The sequence below is a fragment of the Penicillium subrubescens genome, assembly GCF_028828155.1.
Source record: "Penicillium subrubescens strain IBT 31985 chromosome Unknown utg000011l_segment0_segment0, whole genome shotgun sequence".
NCBI classification, from domain to species: domain Eukaryota; kingdom Fungi; phylum Ascomycota; class Eurotiomycetes; order Eurotiales; family Aspergillaceae; genus Penicillium; species Penicillium subrubescens.
The window spans coordinates 1,189,177-1,211,299 of NW_026643161.1; the positions used below are offsets into that span (position 1 = coordinate 1,189,177).

Here is a 22,123-nt window from a genome sequence, read left to right on the forward strand (position 1 = left end):
AAGAGGAAACTAGTCGATATCCAATCAAATAAGTCTGCGCTTTAGACAATTGAAAACCATGGGTAGCATTGGTAAAGATGGGTGAGTTCACCCCTTCTTTTTGACAAGTCATTCTGCACACTGATACTTATGACACGCCTTCTATAGAAATAGCGAACACAGTACTCGCTTTCGCCTGCAAGACTTTGCCGACTACAAGCAGCGATATCAAGAGTCAATAAGCGATGTCGACTTCTTCTGGGCACAAACAACCCGACAGTTTCTGACGTACGAGAAGGACTTCACGAGCATTCGACAAGGCAAACTCGCCGAAGGAAACCTTCAGTGGTTTGCTAACGGCCGTCTCAATGCAGCGTATAATTGCGTGCATCGTCACGCTGAGCAGGACCCTTCTCGCATTGCCATCATCTACGAAGGCGATGAGCCTGACTGTGGCCATTCAATCTCATATGGTGAACTTTCGAAACAGATATTCCAGGCGGCAGCGGCTCTTCGTAACCTCGGTGTTAGAAAGGGTGACCGAGTATGTGTTTACATGCCAATGATTCCCGAAGCCTTTGTGACAGTCCTCGCAATCAACCACTTGGGAGCTATTCACTCGCTGGTATTTGATGGGTTCTCGGCGCAGGCCTTAGGAGACCGAATACGCGACGCTGGGGCATTTCTGGTAGTGACAGCAGATAAGAGCAGACGAGGGGGAAGAGACATTCCCATGAAGCAGACAGTCGACGAAGCCCTAGGGAGCTGCCCTGATGTGCGTACCGTTCTTGTCTACCAGCACGGCCAAGATTCTGTCTCCTGGAACCCCGGGCGAGATGTCTGGTGGCACGAGGTCATTGACAATACAGCGCCACTGAAGGACATTGCGCCAGAGTCAATGGCCTCGGAAGATCCTTTGTTCATTTTGTATACGTCCGGATCGACGGGAAAACCCAAAGGACTTGTGCACTCTACTGCGGGATTCCTGACGGGCGCCGCGGCAACAGGCCATCATGTGTTCGACATGCACCCTAGTGACGTCTTTTTTACCCCCTCTGATATAGGGTGGATCACGGGGTTGGTGTATGCCCTATATGCGCCACTCCTGCTAGGCTGCACTACTGTGATCTTTGAAGGGAGTCCGCTCCATCCAACTGTCTCACGACTCTGGGACATCTGTGACCTTCACTCAGTTACCCACTTCTACGCCGCCCCAACCGTTATTAGACTTTTGAGACGGTTCAGCGATGCGGAGATTCATCAGGCCATGACATCTTTACGGGTTTTGGGGTCTATTGGGGAGCCTATTGCCCCTGACGTCTGGGACTGGTATCATCGTATAGTAGGTAAGGAGAAGGCAGATCTGTTGGACACCTATTTCCAGACCGAAACCGGCTCGTTTGTTCTCGCTCCTCTAGCAAGAATCACTCCTACAAAACCGGGTAGCTGTACACTGCCTTGCTTGGGATTGGACCCGGTCATCTTAGACCCCATTACGGGAAAAGAGGTAGAAACAGCGTGTCCGGAAGGGATACTCGCTTTCCGGCAGCCGTGGCCCAGCATGGCTCGCACAGCATGGAACGATCACCAGCGATTCATGGACACCTACCTTAATGTTTATCCCGGCTATTACGTACGTATCCCACTCCCACTTTGATATCGCAGTGATTTACTCTTTTTTTACAAAGTTTACTGGGGACGGCGCACGTCAAGATGAGGATGGATATTTTTGGATAAAGGGCCGAGTCGACGATGTCGTAAACGTTTCCGGCCATCGTCTGTCGACGGCCGAAATTGAAGCCGCTTTGCTTGAGTGTGAATTTACGGCGGAGGTTGCTGTTGTCGGTGTGGGTGATTCTCTCACGGGAGAAGCTCTCGTCGCCTTTGCGGTCCTTAAGAGCCAACCTCCCGACCGGGATGTGCGAAAGGATCTCAAACAACAAGTGCTCAAGAGCATTGGCTCCCTTGCCGTTCCCCGGACGGTTTATCTTGTTCAGGATATTCCCAAAACACGCTCTGGGAAGATCACAAGGCGTATCCTTCGCAAGATCCTCGCTGACGATGTCGGATCAATTGGGGATATTTCGACGGTGGCCAATCCTGCAGCGATCGATAGTGTAGCAGCCACCGTGTTAGGATCGAAGTAGTCATATGTGATGCCTCACTCATAACACATGTTTAGGGAAATTGTAATCGTTCACCGTTCAAATTCACTTATGATATACTCCTAATGAGACTTTTGAAGGGTTCTGGGGACTAGGATATTCTTGCCCGTCAATATGAAATGAGGCCGTGCGGTTAGGGGTGGAGAATGTGAGGTTGTCCGTGAGAAATATTTAGATCCGAAAGATAGGAATGCACATACTCTCAAAGATCGCCCTGAGCGCTCCTGTTGGCTTCCTTATCTCAAGAGTATTTACCTCAATTATTGCTTAGTGTGAGCTTTCAAGCTTGTTTCATATGTAGAACAATCAGCGTCGATTTCGTTCTCGTAAGCATTAGATACCGATCCTGCTTTTCTATCGCTAGCTGCCTGTTCCCTTCTAAGGACATTTTCGCGGTCGTATGGTTGTGATAGACTGTCGGTATCCAGAATGTCTATTTCACTATATTACTATGAAAGTGTAGTCCACAGTCCTGGAAATTCCATTCGCCATAAGAAGCTGAGACTGCTCCCAGCTTTTCTGACCCCACCTTTTATTCCAATACTTGACATTTTTTAAAGAAGCAGAGTGTACTTTGTTACTCAGATTATGGAGATTAAACCAAGCAAACAGTTGTAGTGCCATGGTGGCTTTTTGAAGAAGCTCTGTGTGTGCGTGCATGTGTGGGTGGAAGGTCTGAATAAGGCAGCGGACCGAATATTCCGTTAACCCAATTTGATTAAGCTATCAATCTCCATTTAAATACGAAGCTTTCTCGAAAGGGAAAGCATGCGGGACTAGATTGTAATACCTCCCTCGATAGGAATCACCTGGCCCGTCATGTAGAAGGGTCTCTCACTCAGTAGAAAAACGATAAGCTCTGCAACCTCCTCTGGTCGAGCTGCACGTTTCATAGGCACACTGTTGATTAATTCCTCAACCATCGCTTGGTCCAAGTTCTCATTTCGAACCATCGGAGTATCCGTCAGCCCTGGGGCGACACAGTTGACACGTACTCCGCGTCTGACAAAATCTTTCGCCCAAGACTTGGTCAGACCAACCACAGCATGCTTGCTGGTATTGCATGAAGCCATGTCTGGATCCGCTCTGATGACCGACTCTGAGGTCAGGTTCACGATGCTCCCGAGGCCCTCTCGATTTTTCTCATCTTGGATGATTTCAGGATAACGTGTGCAGAGGTGCTTGAGGTAGGCGGTTCCAGCATTCCAGGTCCCGTACAAGTTGACATCCATGATTCTTTTGAAGATATCATCCTCCTCGGGGAGACCGAGATTGTCTAGTGTCTCGGGTGCGATGCCAGCACTGTTGACCAGTCCGTGAATATCCGGAGATTGCAGGGAAATGGCCTCGAAAGCGGTGGAGATTTGTTCCCGTGAGCTGACATCAAATCCTGTATGGAGGTGCACAAGTCCCTTCTGCTGAGCTGATATCAGGCTTTTTGGAACGGCTGTCGATATATCGATAATCTGAAGCGTTCCGGTTGAGTAAGCTCTCGACAACAGCCAGCCCGATGCCGGAGCTACCTCCAACCTCCAGTAACAATGTATGTTTTGCCAATGGAATCCATAACAAGTTTTGCGTTTTGGGTGCAGATTCGACTTGGCTGAAAAAGAACGGAAGGGGTGACTATAAGAGAATAAAGTGAATTATTGGCAAATTCGATGAAAGTAGGTAGGTAGTTGTTGTTGCTGCGTAGGAAAGACAAGAAATTCTTCAACACGTGCATCTGGCGCAAGAATGCCCGAGGGTCTGGGACTCTATATATACTGCATTTTCTGATTCCATGGTTCATTTTGGAGCGACCTACACTTGACTCATAATTACTGTGAATATTCTTGAGACTCTATGAAACCCCGCTCCTCTACATGAATACCGTCACCCCTTACAGACTCTGTCAACATGTAAGGCCTGTGTGGATTTGAATAAAGATATGTGAATGGGCCAATCAGAGTTAGTCAATAATCAAAGGACTAGAAAACGAGAGATGAAGGTTGAATCGATATCGATCTGGAGAACCAAAATACCAGGAATCAGAGGAGTGGATAACTCTAGGCGCAAGGGTCCACGGGACTCGGATCGTAGCGGTCCAAGGTGGCAAAAATGCATACGAATTTACGCATATCGGTACACAACAAAAGTGGAACTTGGCGCAGACATCTGTACCAGGTCAAGGGTTGCCAACATAAATCTCATGGTGTTTATTATCATTCCAGTAGTGAACCATCATACTGTGAGCTTCTCAAGCAGAAACCTACCTATGGAGCACAGAGCGACTGATTAATTAATGCACGAATAGCGGTCTAGTGTTATTTCAACTGCCAAGCTTATTACTGTATGCACCGTGGGTGCGAGCCCGCAAGGGTGCGAGCCCGCAAGGGTGCAGGGGATGATCCGACGTGTCCAGACGTTGTGAAACGTTGGGCCACAAATTTTTGCCTCCCGCTTCGTGGTTTAGCCTGACTCCGGTTTCTCGAACCTATTGATTGTGATAAGGACCTCTTGGTGGTGCATATCCCCGAACTATATTATTCAAGATAACTGCGATCATGCGAATGATTCCTGAAGCGATTTGCTTGATGGATAAGTGAAAATTTAGCGGCGTATTTACAGGTTCAACATGCTGTTGATTGAATAAGTGACAATATTCGGGGAAGAGAATTCATTGTAAAAGACTTGCGGTAGAGATAGACTGTGACAAGATAATGGTAACTCTCGCAATTTAATAAGCCAACAAATCATCTAAAACTAGTTTGTTGGGTCATCAGGACATACCTGATATACCGGCTTGTCTCACTAGAGAGGGAATGATGCAGGAAAAGCTCGAATTCAGGGTCACGACAAAAAAGGCTTTCTGTGAGCAATAGGAAAAGTCGTATAGCTATGGCTTTCTAGTCCCTCGATGTCTATGATGTAACAGATTGTAATAATCTTCGATTTGAATGAAATATTAGCACATACAAATCTGCCGCAGGCGGCCCGGCCGAAGTTCCAAAGCGATTCAGTTAAAAACCACTACAATGCGAGGTGTTTACTCCTGGATCAAATTTGTCACTTTGGCATAGACTTGCAGATCCCCCCTTGAAGTATAGCCAACCATCATGTCCCGGGTGACAGTCACATCTTCGAGAGTGGTATTGTACATTTCGAAGCTGAATCGCCGGGCAATGTATGCAATGACCGTATATAGCTCGCTATATGCGAGGCTAGAAAAATCAGCACCTTGCTAATGGAATGACACATTTACTTACTTTAATCCTAAGCATATACGACTTCCTCTAGTAAAGGACACGATATACCGCGCGAGGGTATTGTCTATCTCGCCTTTATTGATCCACCTGTTAGGGTCAAACTTGTCAGGATCTGGGAAGATATCCGCGTTGCGATGAAGAAGCACAGTAGAGGTGCTCATAGGTGTCTGAGAATCGGTGAGCTTTTATTACCACCAGGTGCCTTTTACGTGATCATCTTACTCCGGATTGAATCTCGAAGGCCCCGTACTTCAAAACTTCGTCCGGAGCTACACGGGGAAGACGACAAGTAATGCCATGCCCTAAGCGTAAGGATTCACGAATAACACCAGTCTGTAATAGTTTCTTAGATATCTTGAGGCAGAATGAATGACATACGAATGGGCATACCAGGTATGGAAGTTTCTCCAGCTGAACCCAGGTAGTCGAGCTCGTGGGTGTTGGAAGGACTCGCTTGAGTTCCGCTCGCAAAGTGTCTAGCATTGGTTTGTTTGTGCTGAGATAGAACATGGCAATCGTAATAATGCGGCTGGTGGTTTCTGTACCTGCGGCGAGAACAAGCGAGCTCTCATCCTGGATGCGTTGGATACTTCGCTCCTCAGCCGGGATACTGGGCTGAACCAATTTGTCGTATATGGTTTCGTGCCCAGCAATAGATGATCTGCTTCCCTTCAGTGTTTGCGAGGCCTTTTCGGCGATAGACTGCTGAAAGTCAAGCAACCCTGCCTTTCCTGGCATGATAATCCTCATGACACTAGTTGGGACTGCCGTAATCATAGAAATCACAAATGGAAAGAATCGAACAAAGTGGCAAATGGAGGTTGCATCGATAACCGAATCACGAATATCGCTACGAAAACTCGAATCATCAAGGAAATCACCGGATTCACCGTAGCAGTATGACGTGATAATATCGGAAGTCAGCGCAACAAAGGCAGAGTCTAGTTGTACAACCTGCTGATTCTCATAAAACTCTTCCAAACGTTGCATGAGTTTTCGGGTTTTCTCCTCAATAAGAAACCCGATATCCATCACAGAACGCTTTGAAAAGAAGCTAGACAGAATTGAACGACGGAAACGATGCTGTCTGTGTCCAATTGTACTCAGCAGGGAGAAGGGCAGGCCGAATGTAGGGACAAACTTAGCGTCCTTGTCCCGTGGTCGGCAATTTCGAGCGTAGATCTCGTCATAGAATGAGGGATCAATAACGTGGACCTCTCGTGGATTGATCCGTATGATAGGGCCTTCGCATTTCCATTAGAATTCACGCAGGATGAAGGATGTAAGTAGTAAAAAAGAAGGCCCACCGTATTGCTTGTGTAGTCTCTCAATTTCCCAAATAAATCTCCCCCGGCAGAGGACATCGTAGTAAAACTCATATAAATGGGTGATAGCGGCGAGTCTAGGGCCTGGGATTCTTCGAAGAGGGTGAAGATACAGGCGGTAAATAGATCTGATAATGAGACAGCTCGTAGCCACTAGGAGGGCCAGCCCGAGAAAAGACATTGTCTCTAATGTATTGACCGTGTCTGACAGTATGGGGATACTTTGAAGGAGTAAAGATACTCTAGGGAACGATATAAATTTCATTCAATTCCTGAGACTGGAGAACGTCATTGCGCGTGAATAACTAAGGTGGGCCAATTTCGGCGCGATCCAAGGATGCTACAACCCCGAATATGTCAGTAAAATGAAATATTGTGCGCCCCCCTGATTTACACATTCTGCACAAACGCAAGGGCGAGCTTACGAGCCCCCTTCACCCAAGTACGCGGCTTATTTTGCAATTATCACTCCACCGGGCAGTGACGTTGCCGACGTAACCCACAGTATACCTACATACTTCACTGGTGCCTATTAATCAGTCCGTCACCGTAAATCTAGCTCTTGACTAATATCATTTGATGTCCAGTACTGATACTGGTTTGCATCTGTCGTTTCAGAGTATACATCCGGGCTTGATCAGGCAATGATCAGAAATAGTTTTGTTAAGTCAAGTACATGGCCTTATCGCCAAAGCTACTGACTGATCACTCGCTTAAGACAACCTCCTGTGTCCTTACAGATGTTCATGATATTCAGCATGCGGCTGAGCCTCCGGTGACTGCTTCTGGTAAAACAAATAACATAGCCGCATTTCCAGAAATATAGACCAGAATCGTTTATATTAATTCAAAAACATATTCTTTTGAATCCTTGCTTTCCTCAAATTCTTAATGTTGCACAGCGAGATAGTGGGTCTATGTGCCCCTTTGGGTATGAACACCTCGAATCAGGACTGGTGTTTTGATGAGATTCATCAACCTGAAACCTTGTCAAGGGTATTGTTGTACATTTCACTTCATATGGCTGGATTTCATGCCAATAAAAGGGGGCCATATGCACGTAGACCACTTCTTCACCTACCATCTGTCGCTCCAGTGGTCCCTACGCTGTCAAATGAAGATGTCGACACTGCGGAAAACCTTGGAGGAACTCACCCAGGCCACCAATATCTTCGCTACCGAGCTGGATGAGGCTGGGTATAGTAATTACGACTTTACTCCAGATAATTCTCCCTATGATCTTTCGTTTCTGAGTTTGGAGGGGCTCAGCGCTCGAGAAGATCTGATAACCGCAGCAATGAATATACTCAGACTTGCTAGAGGACCACAAGAGCGCCTAACGACTTTTGCGGGAACTGTAAGTTCTTCTGATTGCCAATCCGATATCCAGCCGTCTTCAAACCACGATATGGCTAATCCAGACACAGGGAGTTGAGCTTGGGACTATGCAAGCCTTGGTTCAGATGGGGATCCCGCAGCAGGTACCTCTAAATGGATCTATTTCATACACTCAGTTAGCGGCCAGTGCTCAGATCTCGCCAGAATTGCTGCAACGCCTTGTTCGGCTTGCCGATGTTGCTGGATGAAGCAGGAAACATGCGCCATAGTGCCATGTCCGCCGTAATCCATCGTGATTCAGATATTGCCGATATGACACATTTCATGTGCGACGTCGATCTTCGGGCATGCTCGTAATTCTTTGACTCTATCAAACTTGATTCGACAGGGGAAATAGCCTGCAAGGACCAGCAGCTCTAGCTTTACATGGTCGGGACTATAACAAAGAGGTCTAGACGCACAATATGGGAGATAATGGACGAGGACCCTGATCAGAAGGCCAGGTTTCACGCTAGTATGACTGCTTTGTTAGCATCTCCATCGCACTCTCTCAAACATCTATCAATCGCCATCGATTGGAGCCCCTTTCAAACATTGGTCGATGTCTGTGTACCAATTTCTACTCCATTTTACATATTTATTTTGACATCCTGTCCAAAGCGATGTTCTGTGCTGACTCCGGGGATCTTGCAAAATAGGTCGGTGGCTCTCTAGGCCACGGCGGTTTTGCAATTGCAAAAATGTTCCCGAACATAAAGATCATCGTACAGGATCTCCCCAATGTTGTACAGAGAGGGAGGTCCTCTCTCCCAAATGATGCCTGGGCAAAACGGATTGAGTTTCTACCACATGATTTTTTCACGCCCGAGCAGACCAGGGGCGATGCCTACTTATTGCGGCAGATTTTGCACGACTGGACGGATGACGATGCACGGAAAATCGTCAAGAATCTGATGCCAGCTTTCAGGGCCAATACTCACCTGCTCGTTTTGGACATCGTTCTCCCGGATCCTCACACCACATCACCATATGTGGAGAGACTGCTCCGGGCCTACGACGTTTCCATGTTTTCCATATTTTCTAGTAAAGAACGGACTGTTGAACAGATCAGACCGCTGGTTGAATCATGTGACTCCAGACTTCAATTTGAAGGAATCCATTGTCCCCCGGGTAGTGCTACTAGCCTCTTGTCCTAGGTCTATGTCGTCGATCAGGAGGGACAAAGCACGAGAGGGACTTGAAGGCATGTAGATCTTCCTTGACATGCCTGGCCTGGCTCTCTGGAACAACTGAACGGAATATTCTAGGCTATTTATGGAATTCAAGTATGTCACTGCAACTATATAAATTTCATATTCGTCAAGCCCCACCAAGGCACCACGCCCTTACTTGGCCCTTTGACTCGAGCGTGAGATAGAACAAGTTGAAAACTATCACCGAAACAGTGTTAGGTAAATGTATGGAAATCACGCAAGCAAGTCTTAATTCGGCTCAATTGATCTGCATGACAGCACATTCAACCCCTTAATCCATACGTGAAATCTTAAGACCGAGTGTTTTTTGCCTCCCTCGAACTATTGAAGATGTATAGTCTCTAGAGACCTCAACGAACATCCGAAGAGTTTGAATGCAATTCCCTTATAGCCGAACGAAACCGAAGATTCTTGTCACAACATTTTCATTTATATACGACTTCAATTCCATTTATCTATTCTTGAAGGTGTCAACGAATTTCAGATCATACATGCCCTAGATTGTTGCTAAATAATTGGTGTCGCTTCTACCATGTTATCTTCTGGACTTTCGTGAACTATTCATCAACTTGGTGGGCAATCACAGAGGATAATGCCGAAGACTTAGGCTTTCATGAGGTAACTGGTGTCAAGCAGACTTTGAACACAGGCTTTGTATACACTGGGACAAATCGGTCTTTCTAGTTAAGTTCGAGCGGACTAGATGTAAATAGACAAATCAGCCACCATAATTGTTAGAAGACATTTAAGAGTTGGGTTGAAGGAAACAAACCTCGACGGGTCAATTTCTAGATCAAACTTGCGAAATACATGTGCCACACAGGTTCTCAAAATCACCCAGGCGAAGCTGTTCGATGAGAATTCAGCAGGTCATCCGAAAAGCCTAGACAACACATCTGAGAATAACGGTATGATATAATTTTCGCCAATGCACCGTCGCAGCCCTCGGCCAAATGGTACAAAGAATTTCTCGTTTCCTGCACTGTCACCGTTGAGCCATCGCTCAGGTATGAACTTGTCGGCTTGCTCAAAGGCATCGACCGCATGGTGAACAAAGTGGCTGCTGAAACCAACCACAGTCTAAGTCAAAGTAAGTATTAGTTGGGTCCTCTTCAAAAGTCCATAAAGCCATTAATTTGTACACATACCCCGCCGGGAACAAAGCATCCCCAAATAGTGGCACCGCCTTGGGGTACCACGCGGCTAAGCGGAGAAGTAGTGCCACCACCGGCACAAAGTGATTCCTTGATAACCGCATTCTGATCTGTAAGTCACTGAAGCTTCTAATAAGTCACTTTCTGTTCACTCACAAGATATAGTAATTTTTCCAGGTCAGCCAATTTCGGAGGTTGGTCCAGTTGTAGCCATGCGGTCGACACCTCCTTCTTGAGCTTTCGATACACCTCGGGTGTCCGAAGGATAAGGAACGTCCATGCATAAGAGTCAAGCCAGAAGACTTGCCTGCAAACACTTGGGTTTGAGTTTCTTCTAGAATACTATGGGCTGAAGGACTGCCCATAGGATGAACGAATTCAGGATCAAGCAGTGCATGATAAATGCTTGACGAAGGTGGCAGCCGATCAAGTTCTTCGGGGCCGGTCATAGGCTTTTTAATCTGTGATTGCAGAAACTGGCCAGCTGTTAGCAGGACTTTAATCACCATGCTCAGAAGTCTCAAACACTTGCCTCTCGGGATTCTACTAGGCCATTAGCTCCGGGACTTAGTACTTTGTTTATGCCTCTTGAAAAAGAGAGAGACGGGCTAGCTGCACAAATGCTTCAAGTTCTGCAGGGACATCCTCTTGTACCTCCGCAAGCGCCCACTGGGACAATACTGTGCGCGGCGCCTACAAAGTCCCCACGATGGACACGTACTCTATCGAGCCGACACCAGCGTACATTGAGAAGAGTGTTGCGTCCGTTCAGCTGAGATCCTTGGATACGGTCCGAATCTGTTTATGGTTACTTGTGTCAAGATTGCACGGGGTGGTGAGGGAACGCACAGGGAGTTGCTGGCCTTTAGTTCCAGCATCCAAGGAGGCACTAATGCGTTTGGGGCATATGTGCCAGTCGAGGTGGGTGATCATTTGAACTACTCCAGGGCCACGCACTACAACCAGAACTTTGGCTCGGCTGGGGATTTTGTCTTCGCGTACCACATTGGGGAGATCTTTCACAAGAGTGGCACTCTGGAAACAAGGGAATGCAATATTTAATTAACGTTAATAAGCGCGGAAAAGGAGAATTGGACGTTGTTATTACGGAGGCCGATATCGTGATGATGACGTCGAGGCTATTGGAGATTGTTATTTCTTTACAGATGATGATGGTGAGGCTTGGAAGGTCGTGTTTTGATTTCCTGTAACAGTTCACCTGTTGCAACTGGGGAGACTACGGGCCCCTAGTGGATCAGTTTATTATCCACTCTGGCGTAGTTCTAAACAATACATCCAATGAGTATGACAGCAAGAGGACATATCAGGTATCAAATACAAGCTCTTCAATATCAGGCCAGCGTATTTTCTTGTCAAAACTAGAAGCTTAAACGACTCCACAGGGTGGAAGATTGTACAGGACTACCGCGCCTATGTGATCCGACCGCAGCAGGTATATCAGGACTGGCATTCAACAAACGGTCCTAATGTATTGCATCAGGAGCCTTCTTAGTCTAAGTCTTTAAATATTTTTCGTAGCTCCTGCGCAACAACAAAAGTCTAGAAGAAGGGCTCGTCAAGTCTAAAGGATATAGATCCAACGCCTACATTTACGAGTCGTGCTACTGTGCTATAATACAGCAATAGCTGGCCTATCTCTCTAGAGCCCAAGATCTGACAGCAAAATTAACGGTGGTCGCGCGACAGGGTGAGTCTCACCTGCTTTCACTCCGCATCTCACCCCATTGATTGTGCGCTTACCCTACTCACCCTTATCGCACGACCATAAAGCGGCGATCATCCGGTTCCCCACTAAGCTAAGCTACCTTATTTGCTAGGATTAGTAATGGTGCGGGGCTTATGTGCAGGCAGTAGTCGGTGGCTGCCGCCCGGGTGAGAAGTGGGTGAGTGCTGCTTTAAGGTCGCGCGACCAGGGTGAGATAGGGTGAGTGCGCAATAGACACGGCGTGTTGAGTTATAAGTGACGCTTCAATGATTGCATGGTAGATGGGGAGTTGATTGTCTTATCTAGGTACAAAGAGGCTGATAGCCAGGTAGACATATATATATGCACGCGCTCCCGTGACTATCTCAGTGACCGGGATATTCAACAATATGTGGTGAGAATCCTTTCTCCATTCTCACCCGCTCTCACCTCTATCACCCCTGATGACTCGATCCCTTTGACCTCGAGGGTTTGCAGGGTTTGTCGTCTTCTTTGGCCCTGCATGAAGCAGGCCGGGGTTTTCCTGTCAGGACCAGGCCTTGTTCCTTTCCTTTGTGCTTCAGGGCCTTATAGACCCTGTTCTGTTCCCTTCTGCTTCTTCTTCTTCTTCCTTTTTCCTAGTCGTCTTCGTCTTCATGCTCTAGATAGACCAATTTGACTCAGTCTCCCTCTCTCTCTCTCTTCGCTTCCTGTGCCAGCAGTGCCGTGGGCGCTGTCAGGTTATGCAGCCCTTTTTGATTCTTCTTCTGATTTAATCAACCTGTTACCATGGCACAACGCCAGGATCCTGTGTTCGCTAAGTCTGTAGCGGCACAAGTCGACTACAGTGACTACGTTTCTACCAATGCAGCTTCGCAAGGTAATCTAAACCAGGCAACTGATGCCCCTGATGAATATCAACTCAATCCTCTTGATGATTTGGAAAATGTCAACGACTTTGACACTTGGCTTGATGATGTCTATCGCGTTCTTCGTCAAAAGGGCCTTTGGCGTTTTATTGACTCTTCAATTCCTCGACCTCCAAGAGACTCCCCACTTGCTGACCGCTGGGTGAAGATCTCACGAGATGTGCAAATTTGGATGTATCAATCCGTTGCAAAGGATATCAACCGAATGGTAACATCTCGCAATTTTCGGATTGAATTCGCTGACGAATACATTGAAAACCTCAAAAATGTGTTGAACGTCACCGGCTACAATGCAATGAACAAGGATTGTGTGACTTGGTGGTCTCTTCGCAGATCCCAGTACACTTCAGCCGTTGACTACGTCAATTCCTTTAGAGATACCGTCACCAAAATCTCAAAGAGAGTTGAAATCAATCCAATTCTCCTGCGTCAAGTTCTGTTACATGAAATTCGTGATGACAATCCAACAATGGTTGCTTCGAAGCACTCTTCTTTCGATGAAAAATATGCGAAAGCGACAGACTTCAACATCAGTGAGTTCTACAAGCTTTGCACAGACCTCACAACCGAATTGGAAACGTTTCAATCTATCCAGTCAGTTGCACTTGCGTCAAGGGCCAATCCAAATTCCAATCCAGGTGGTTCCAATTCAGAATTTTGGCCTTTGAAGAATAAACCTCCTGGTGGTGTTGGAGCTGCCAGCAAATGGGTTAAGGACTGGATTGAAGGCCTAAACCAAGTTACCCCCCAAGGTTGCTGTTCGTTTTGTGGTAAGCATGGCCACCCAGCAAAGGATTGTATGCACTTGGTGTATGAAAAGCGTCCACCTACATGGAAACCTACAAGAGGCCTTTGGATCAATTTCCCATGGAGGAATAGAAACAATTTGGATGGCCAAAAACCCCAAGGTTGGAACTATGATAACCGAATCCGAAAGGATGGCACTACTCCACCAACAGTTCCACCTATCCCAGACCACAATATGCCCAATCCTTCTTCTTCTTTAAAATTGAACCAAGCACCAATTTCTTCTTCAAACAAGATTGATCCTCAGTCGTCAATTGTTGACAGATCCCCTCAACCAGTCATTGGACATGCACCACCAGTTCAACAGGATTCTTCCTCTTCTTCTTTGCAAACAGATTTAACTGCCCAGACAATTTCATATTACTACCCCTATGGCTACTCAAGCTTGACAGTCGAACTATTTGGAAATGGCCCTGAATACCATTTTGCAACAGCAATGGTTGAAACTGACGAATGGTTCAATGAAGCAATCCCTGTGGGGGATGAGAATGATTTTGATGCGGGTAGAATAGACTCCTGTGCACTGAATACCCTTGAAGTTGACCAAAGATTCCCCTTTCCCTCATCCTTGGCCACAATTACTCGTTCTACTGGCGAATGGATAGTTGACTCAGGTGCCTCACGCTCAATTTGTGTTGATGGTGATGCAATTATCCACTTTGAACCTTACAAACCAAATGAGGGTTACACTTGCTAAACCTCAGAAGGCAGAACTTTGGTTGCTAAGGGACAGGCAATTGCAAGAATCAATTTGGTCCTCCCTGATCGAATTGTTGATTTGAACGTACAATGTGAGTATGTGCCAGAAGGACCATTCAACTTGCTTTCGACAACCAGGGCCTACTACGACAACGCATTGGCTTGGAAAGATTGGAAGAATGTGATGGTAGACCCTTGGGATGAATCCATTATCAAGGCATATGCATTTCGTCAACGTGGTGTGCCATTTTTACACACAATTTCAATTCGACCATCATTGTCAACTGAATTAATTGCGCCAAAGTGTGTTTCTCAAGCCTTTTCACTTGCGACAATTTCGCCAGAGCTAGCACATTTTCGTTTGGGTCATGTTGGTCAACCCACGGCCAAAATCAATCATCATCGAATTGGTGATGAAGTGCAAGGCGACCATGAATTCAATTGCGAACCCTGCCGATTGGCTAAGTCAAAGAAGATCATTTCACACACACCTCAGAAGCGTGCAACTAAACCATTTGAATTTCTTCATATTGATCTTCAGCCTTGTAAGCCAACGGGGATTGGAGGAATTGATCATGCCCTGATTATTTGCGATGATGCAACTCGACGAAGATGGGCAATACCAATTAAGACGAAGGGCAGTTCCTCCGACGTCTTGATTGATTGGGCAACCCAAATCTTTAACATTGTGGGCTGTTGGCCATTTGAAATACGGACTGATGGCGATCTGAGCTTTTTGAGATTCATTGCATGGATCAAGCAGAAAGGTACTGCGTTTACAATCTCTCCCCCGGCTACTCACGAACAGAATGGTGTTGCCGAATCCTCTGGGCACATTGTGATGCAAGGAGCAAGGACCCTTATGATTTCCGCACCCAATGCGCCCGCCTACCTTTGGCCAGAAGCAGCAATGGCGACAACCTACGTGTTGAATCGAATTCGCCGACCAGGTGAAATTGAATCTCCAATAGAAAAGTGGAACAACGGTTTGCAACTTCGTGAAGCTGGCCCAATTGACTTAGGTTTCCTGCGTGTCTGGTTTTCCAAAGCCTATGTTCATATCCCCAAAGAACAGAGGGTGCAAGGTAAAAAGATGGAACCACGCGCATGGATTGGCTATTTAGTTGGATACGAGGGCAACAATGGCCATATCTACAGAATCTACGATCCTTCGAAAAGACAGGTGGTTCTCCGTCGTGATGTTGCATTTTGGGAAGAACCATTGCCAATTCGCCATTTACCAAGGTTGGAAGATCCAATTCCAATTGACCAGCAAAAACCTCATGAACCTCGCGAACGCCACCCTTTGACAATTTCGAGAAAGAAAGATGAGATTCCAATTGAACATGAACAAAGATCCCCTCAAGCCTCAATTCAACCTTCAACTCAACCTCAATCGCAATTGCAATCGCATCATTCGAGTCCTGTTGCTCATGAATATGTTGAACCAAGTATGACACCAATGCCAATTGAGGTGCTACAACCAAATGCACCAATGCATCAAAGAGCAATTACCCTACCACTTCAGACTACTACGAGACCAATTGCATTGCCAAAGGCAAGGATTCAGCATTTTCAACCATCTCTACCTACTTCAGAAACCCAAATTGCTCTATCTCCACCAATTCAATCATCTTCTCGTGAATCTTCATTTTTAGAAAATCAGAATGTTTCAAATATTTCATTTTTACCAATTCAACAAACTCGTCCAGCTATTCCATTAGCTTCATTACCCCCAATTGAACAACTTCGACCTCACACAGTTCGTGGATTGCCGCCAAATACGCCAGCAAAAAGATTGTTTAGTGAAGTTGTGCGTGAGCAAGATCCCGACTTACCAATTCCAAGCATTGAAAATTTTCAACAACCATCATTACCCACACCAATTGCCCCAGGTGGATTTCCAAGAAGTTCCTCATTACCAATTGAATCCCCAATTCCACACTCTGTTCAATCACCAATTGGTCGTTTAATTCGAGAAACATCTTCTGTTGACCCAATTGCAATTGTTTCAACACAACCAACACAGCTAACACAACAAACTCAACCTAGACGTTCTGCCAGAGAAAGAAAACCAGCCGACCTTGGCCCCGGTATGGTTAAATATCCTGCGAAAGGTCCAATGGCATTGGATCCTTTATCAATTGCAATTGAAGAAGTAACAGTAGGTGATGGGATTGCTTGTTGTGCAGCAGAGCGCTTTCGCACGGGAATGGTGAAGATCCCTAACACCTACATGGAAGCAATGAAATCCGATTTTGCAGACTATTGGCTACAAGCCGAAAAAGTCCAATTGGATAAAATTGCTGCTTCAAATACAATGGTCCTTGTTCCTCATCCTCCAAAGGGCACGTCAATTTTGCCAGGGAAATGGGTCTATGATTTAAAATCTGACAGCGATGGCTACGTTTTGGAATTTCGTGCTAGATGGGTTGTATGTGGTAACCGCTAAGCACCAGGAATTGACTTTCAACCAGATGAGAGATTTGCCCTAGTCGTTTCTGATGCTGCTGCTAAATTGTTTCTCACATTAGCAGCTACCAGGAAGTGGACTATTGACTAATGGGATATTGTGGGCGCATATCTCAATGCTGCATTGGATAACCGAGTGATTTTCATGAAACAACCTACTGGCCACGAATACCAAAGCCCTGATGGTGTTGAATATGTTGCATTGCTACAGCAGGCACTGTATGGCTTACGACAAGCAGGCCACCTGTGGCATAACGTGTTCGATGAGGATTTGAAAGATATTGGCTTGACACTATTGCCGACTGAACCGTGCATCTACACGAATTATGAGAAAAACACGTTCGTGTTAATCTACGTTGATGATGTACTCTCTACTGGCCTTGACAGTGAAATTAAGCGAATTCGCGATGCAATGGCTTTGAAGCGTAAGCTGAAGATCCTACCATTCAAAAGATTTTTGGGATGTGACATTTTCTATGACCAAAAGAAAGGCATTATCTTCATGAACCAACAGATTTACCTTTCAACATTGATTTCTGACGAAGGTTTTGCTAATGCTTCCCCTGCTTCAATTCCAATGGATCCCTCTTGGAGAACAACTGACGACGATGTGGTTGACAACATTGACAAGCTCGACTATGCGAGGAAAATGGGCAAGGTCGGATGGTTGTCAATCAAAATGCGACCAGATATTGCAGCTCCTGTGTCAAAATTGCAAAGGCGCAATAAATCTCCACGAAAGGAAGATGCCAATGCATACAAAGACCTCCTCCGCTATCTCTCAGGCACAATTGACCTTGGAATACCATTTGGAAGAGACCCAACCCGGGGACTAGAAGGTTTTGTTGATTCGTCATACGCTGATGCTGAACGTGGTAAATCCACCGAGGCCTACATTTGGTTCTTTGCAGGCGCACCGGTTTCATGGTCCTCCTATAGACAGGATATCGTTGCAACATCCTCTACAATGGCTGAATACTGTGCAATGAGCACTGCTGTCAAAGAGGGTATTGCATTGGCTAAATTGGCTGCCGATTTGACACTCTCCCCGCTATGGAATGAAGATGACCCTGAAACGAATCCACTCCTGCTCCATTGTGACTCCGACAATGCGATAAGAATTGTCACCAACGGCAAGTTGAGCACTAAAGTGTCATGGATCAATACTCGATATCACTTAGTGCGCGATTTGGTGAAAAAGAATCTCGTTGCATTAATCAACATTCCCAGCAAAAAGAATGCAGCGGATATCTTGACGAAAGCAAAGCCGCATAGTGTTTTTGAAGACGATCGTGATAAATTGCTGTGCATGACGAAACCCCCAGACTTGACGAATTGATTTCCTTGGTGATTATCATATTTGACCAAATTGCAATCTTTCACACATTTCATGTTTACAAATTGTTCATTTTTAATGCTCTCCTGCATAATTTCTTACTATTGTTTCCTGTCAAAAGATGGTATTTCCTAAGCCTGTTTACTTGATTCTATCACCAAGAAGATTGTGTTCAAACTGCTTCAGTCACAAGAAGGTTTTGGTGACTTCGGCCTAGGCCCTGTGGGGGATGTGATGACTCGATCCCTTTGACCTCGAGGGTTTGCAGGGTTTGTCGTCTTCTTTGGCCCTGCATGAAGCAGGCCGGGGTTTTCCTGTCAGGACCAGGCCTTGTTCCTTTCCTTTGTGCTTCAGGGCCTTATAGACCCTGTTCTGTTCCCTTCTGCTTCTTCTTCTTCTTCCTTTTTCCTAGTCGTCTTCGTCTTCATGCTCTAGATAGACCAATTTGACTCAGTCTCCCTCTCTCTCTCTCTTCGCTTCCTGTGCCAGCAGTGCCGTGGGCGCTGTCAACCCCAGTCTCCAAACTTCTCATCCATATCACCCACACTCACCCTAAGACCAAATCCGGCGCCATTTTAGAGCGCAGGGCGCGTTGAGAATTGACTGCGTACTATAATGGGCTTAAGTACGGCTGAGCGGACGGGAAGCCCTGTTCTCCACACCCTATGGTCGTATGTGTTAGAAATATCTTTGAAGTAAATTATAAATTCATAGATGATCTAGATTCTAGAATCGAGCTTCCATTCGATAATGTGGCAATACACTATCTCCCTTCCCTGTACACTGATAGATGGTCAGTAGTATGCAGTGCCGTGTTCAGCGTTTCCTCCTCTGGTAATGATTCCTCTTCTTTTGTTAGCTAAATTGAAATTAACTGTAGGAGTATGACCTCGGGATCATAGAAACAGACTCCTAGGGATAGGTATTTGAACTTCATGTTCAATGACAGGGATATAAAATGGGCATGCTATGAGCAATATATTTACACATAGTTACGTTCTACTTTCCTTAGCAGTTCTCATTGGGCATCTCATTCAATACATTTCGGAAGTAATACCATTATAGTTCCACGTAATAGACTGGCTAATACGGAAGACTTTATGTTTATTCACCGGATAATAAAACAAAATACCTCGATTCAGTTGTTTATGACAGTCCCGCAAGCCTGGAAGCCGCATCGATGAGGCTGAAATAGCGGTGACTGGGGCGGTCGGATACTGCCTATCAGCTCACCAGGTCAACGAGCCATCACAATGATGATCAACCTGTCTCCCACTCTTACAACACCTCGTCTTCACCCAGATCCCGATTTGCCTTCGAATTTTGAAAATTTGAATTGCGCACTCGATCAATAGCTTATTTCTCTCGCTACTCTTCCCTCGCCGTCTGTGTCTGAGCCAGTGCTGCTTTCCCCGGCAGTGCAGGCAAGATGGACACACTACCAGATGCCTTCCCCTCTTCTACACAGACCTCATACGCTGGTCCATTCCCGTCAGCGTCTCTGGGAGCCTCTTCACAAGGCCTCCCGGGTGTGAGTGAAACTCAGGAGAATATTCCACGAATCAAAGTCCATGGTACGTCGATCCTCCTGCGGGGCAGGCAACATACCCGCCGATAGCTGGAGACTCGTAACTGACGTGTGGAATCTGGCAGACCCTCCCAAATTCGATCTGGAATCTTACATTGCGAACTATGTCGGTAAGTTGGCGCTGCAATTTCCCACTCTACTGGACTAGTTCTAACTTGTGACTCCTCAAGGCCGGACCCGATTCGATCGTCTCTACCTCATTGGAACCTCCTCCACAGCCCTCTCAACCGAAGCGCTGAAACTCGCAGTGGCCGAGGCCAAGTCTGGGAAGGATGTTTCACAATACGAAAAGGCAGTGCGTGCGCTGTCGGAAGTAGCACCGAAGGAGAAGGATGCTTCTCTCGACGGAGCGTGGGTTCATAATGTACAACGGCAGGTCCAAGCTCAATCCGAGCGATTAGAGCAGGAGCTTCGGGGGTACAAGAACAATCTGATTAAAGAGAGCATTCGGGTACGTATCTACCGATTCAATATGCGCTGGTTGGCTCTAAATTTCTTTACTAGATGGGCAACGAGGATATTGGAAACCACTATTACGAGACTGGCGATCTGCTCGGCGCTTCGAAAGCATACACCCGCATGCGAGACTATTGCACAACACCGAACCATATCGCTTCCATGCTGTTCAAGCTGATTAACGTCTCCGTCGAGCGTGGAGATTGGCTTGCCGTCCAGGCGAATGTGCACCGCCTGCGCAACGCCCAGTCGAAACCCGAGGACCAGCTTAAGAACCAGCCCAAGATGGCCGCTGCTATGGGTCTTGCCCAGCTGCATTCGGGTTCATACCTGGAAGCTGCCAACAACTTCCTGTCGACTGATGTCAGCCTGGCCGACACTTTCAACGAGATCATCACTCCCAATGACGTCGCGGTATATGGCGGTTTATGTGCTATGGCATCTATGGACCGCGGAGATCTACAGCGTCGCGTTCTAGAGAACAGCGCTTTCCGCAACTTCCTCGAGCTTGAACCCCACATTCGACGTGCGATTGCATTCTTCTGCAATTCCAAGTTCCGCCCTTGTCTGGACATTCTGGAAGCTTATCGCACCGATTACCTTCTTGATCTTCACCTTCAGCGCCACGTTGCTGAGCTCTACACGCTGATCCGCACTAAGGCGATCAAACAATATCTTGTGCCTTTCAGCCGTGTCACTCTGACTTCGATGGCAACCATCTTTGCGCCCGAGGTAATCGGCGGCGAGGCACAGCCCACCAGTGTTTCATCACCATTTGTCCAAGAACTCATCCAGTTGGTGAAGAAGGGCGTGCTGGATGCCCGTATCGACTTGGAGAAAGGAGTTCTAGTTTCGAACCAGACCGATCTGAGGACAGATGTTCAGGATAAGACTCTGGAGAGCCTGCGCTCTTTTAACCAGGAGGCACATATGCGTATCCTGCGTGCCGGCGTGCTTCATGCCGGGCTGGAGGTGCGAGGTCCTGAAAGCGAGCGGCGGTCCCGTCAAAATCAAGTACCCAATATGCGAGGAATGGGCATGGCGGAGCGGTTTACCCGGGGTGGATTGCGCAGTTAATTTGGGGCAGGGCCAAAGTGAAGGCGCTGTTTTTTCCAAGACGTGAATGATGCATGAGATAATACCCACCGCGACACGACAAGACCCTAGTTAGAAGTGGGGCCAACTACAGCCCTTGATGCAGGAATAACATGGCTAGACGAGAATCATTCTGCGCTTTTGTTTTAAATGTAGATCTGCTAGTCATAGTCACGAGAGTAAGCCGAGAGGAAGGTTCTCCCGAGAAGTTTGCGTCTAAGCCGGACCAGGATGCAATTTTCTTTGTTCACCTTCTCCGCAAGTCCGACTAGTACAATCCAATTTGTAAACCGCCATGACAAGTGACACCAAAGAAGACAAATCGGACGCTGGCTAAAGGCTATCGGCATAAAAACTGCATGTCTTGGAGGACACGAGCATTCTCATCCACTCGACTATGCCACAATGCAGTCTGTGATATAATTCGGGGTGATTTCCCAACCTTTTTGTTCTACATGGGCAACGCCAGCAACCCCAACACTACAACTTCATAATCTGAAGCAGATAAATCTGAGACGATCCTAATTCACACCATCTACGGTCTTTCTGCAGATACAGTTCCGGTGCTGGTCCT

The 22,123-nt window shown here is 46.6% G+C and overlaps 6 protein-coding genes across 6 annotated transcripts; 3 read left to right on the forward strand and 3 right to left on the reverse strand.

Moving 5' to 3' along the window:
- Positions 1-58: 58 nt before the first annotated feature.
- N7473_012792 (acetate--CoA ligase) lies at positions 59-2,126 on the forward strand (the record flags this gene model as incomplete). Its single annotated transcript, XM_057158731.1, has 3 exons — positions 59-81; positions 148-1,612; positions 1,668-2,126. 3 exons carry the CDS (start codon positions 59-61, stop codon positions 2,124-2,126), a joined length of 1,947 nt encoding a protein of 648 aa, XP_057002685.1.
- A 794-nt stretch (positions 2,127-2,920) lies between these two features.
- On the reverse strand, positions 2,921-3,711 carry N7473_012793 (SDR family NAD(P)-dependent oxidoreductase; the record flags this gene model as incomplete). The annotated part of the gene is made up of 2 exons (XM_057158732.1): positions 2,921-3,591; positions 3,675-3,711. 2 exons carry the CDS (start codon positions 3,709-3,711, stop codon positions 2,921-2,923), a joined length of 708 nt encoding a protein of 235 aa, XP_057002686.1.
- Positions 3,712-5,172: 1,461 nt separating this feature from the next.
- Positions 5,173-6,898, reverse strand: N7473_012794 (cytochrome P450; the record flags this gene model as incomplete). The annotated part of the gene is made up of 5 exons (XM_057158733.1): positions 5,173-5,347; positions 5,393-5,559; positions 5,615-5,725; positions 5,783-6,636; positions 6,661-6,898. The coding sequence occupies 5 exons, from the start codon at positions 6,896-6,898 to the stop codon at positions 5,173-5,175; spliced, it is 1,545 nt and encodes a 514-aa protein (XP_057002687.1).
- Positions 6,899-7,837: 939 nt separating this feature from the next.
- Positions 7,838-8,303, forward strand: N7473_012795 (uncharacterized protein; the record flags this gene model as incomplete). Its single annotated transcript, XM_057158734.1, has 2 exons — positions 7,838-8,074; positions 8,139-8,303. 2 exons carry the CDS (start codon positions 7,838-7,840, stop codon positions 8,301-8,303), a joined length of 402 nt encoding a protein of 133 aa, XP_057002688.1.
- A 1,685-nt stretch (positions 8,304-9,988) lies between these two features.
- N7473_012796 (cytochrome P450) lies at positions 9,989-11,209 on the reverse strand (the record flags this gene model as incomplete). The annotated part of the gene is made up of 6 exons (XM_057158735.1): positions 9,989-10,007; positions 10,081-10,155; positions 10,243-10,388; positions 10,457-10,567; positions 10,619-10,769; positions 11,184-11,209. The coding sequence occupies 6 exons, from the start codon at positions 11,207-11,209 to the stop codon at positions 9,989-9,991; spliced, it is 528 nt and encodes a 175-aa protein (XP_057002689.1).
- Positions 11,210-19,839: 8,630 nt separating this feature from the next.
- Positions 19,840-21,531, forward strand: N7473_012797 (COP9 signalosome complex subunit 1; the record flags this gene model as incomplete). Its single annotated transcript, XM_057158736.1, has 4 exons — positions 19,840-19,984; positions 20,064-20,108; positions 20,169-20,449; positions 20,503-21,531. 4 exons carry the CDS (start codon positions 19,840-19,842, stop codon positions 21,529-21,531), a joined length of 1,500 nt encoding a protein of 499 aa, XP_057002690.1.
- Positions 21,532-22,123: the final 592 nt, after the last annotated feature.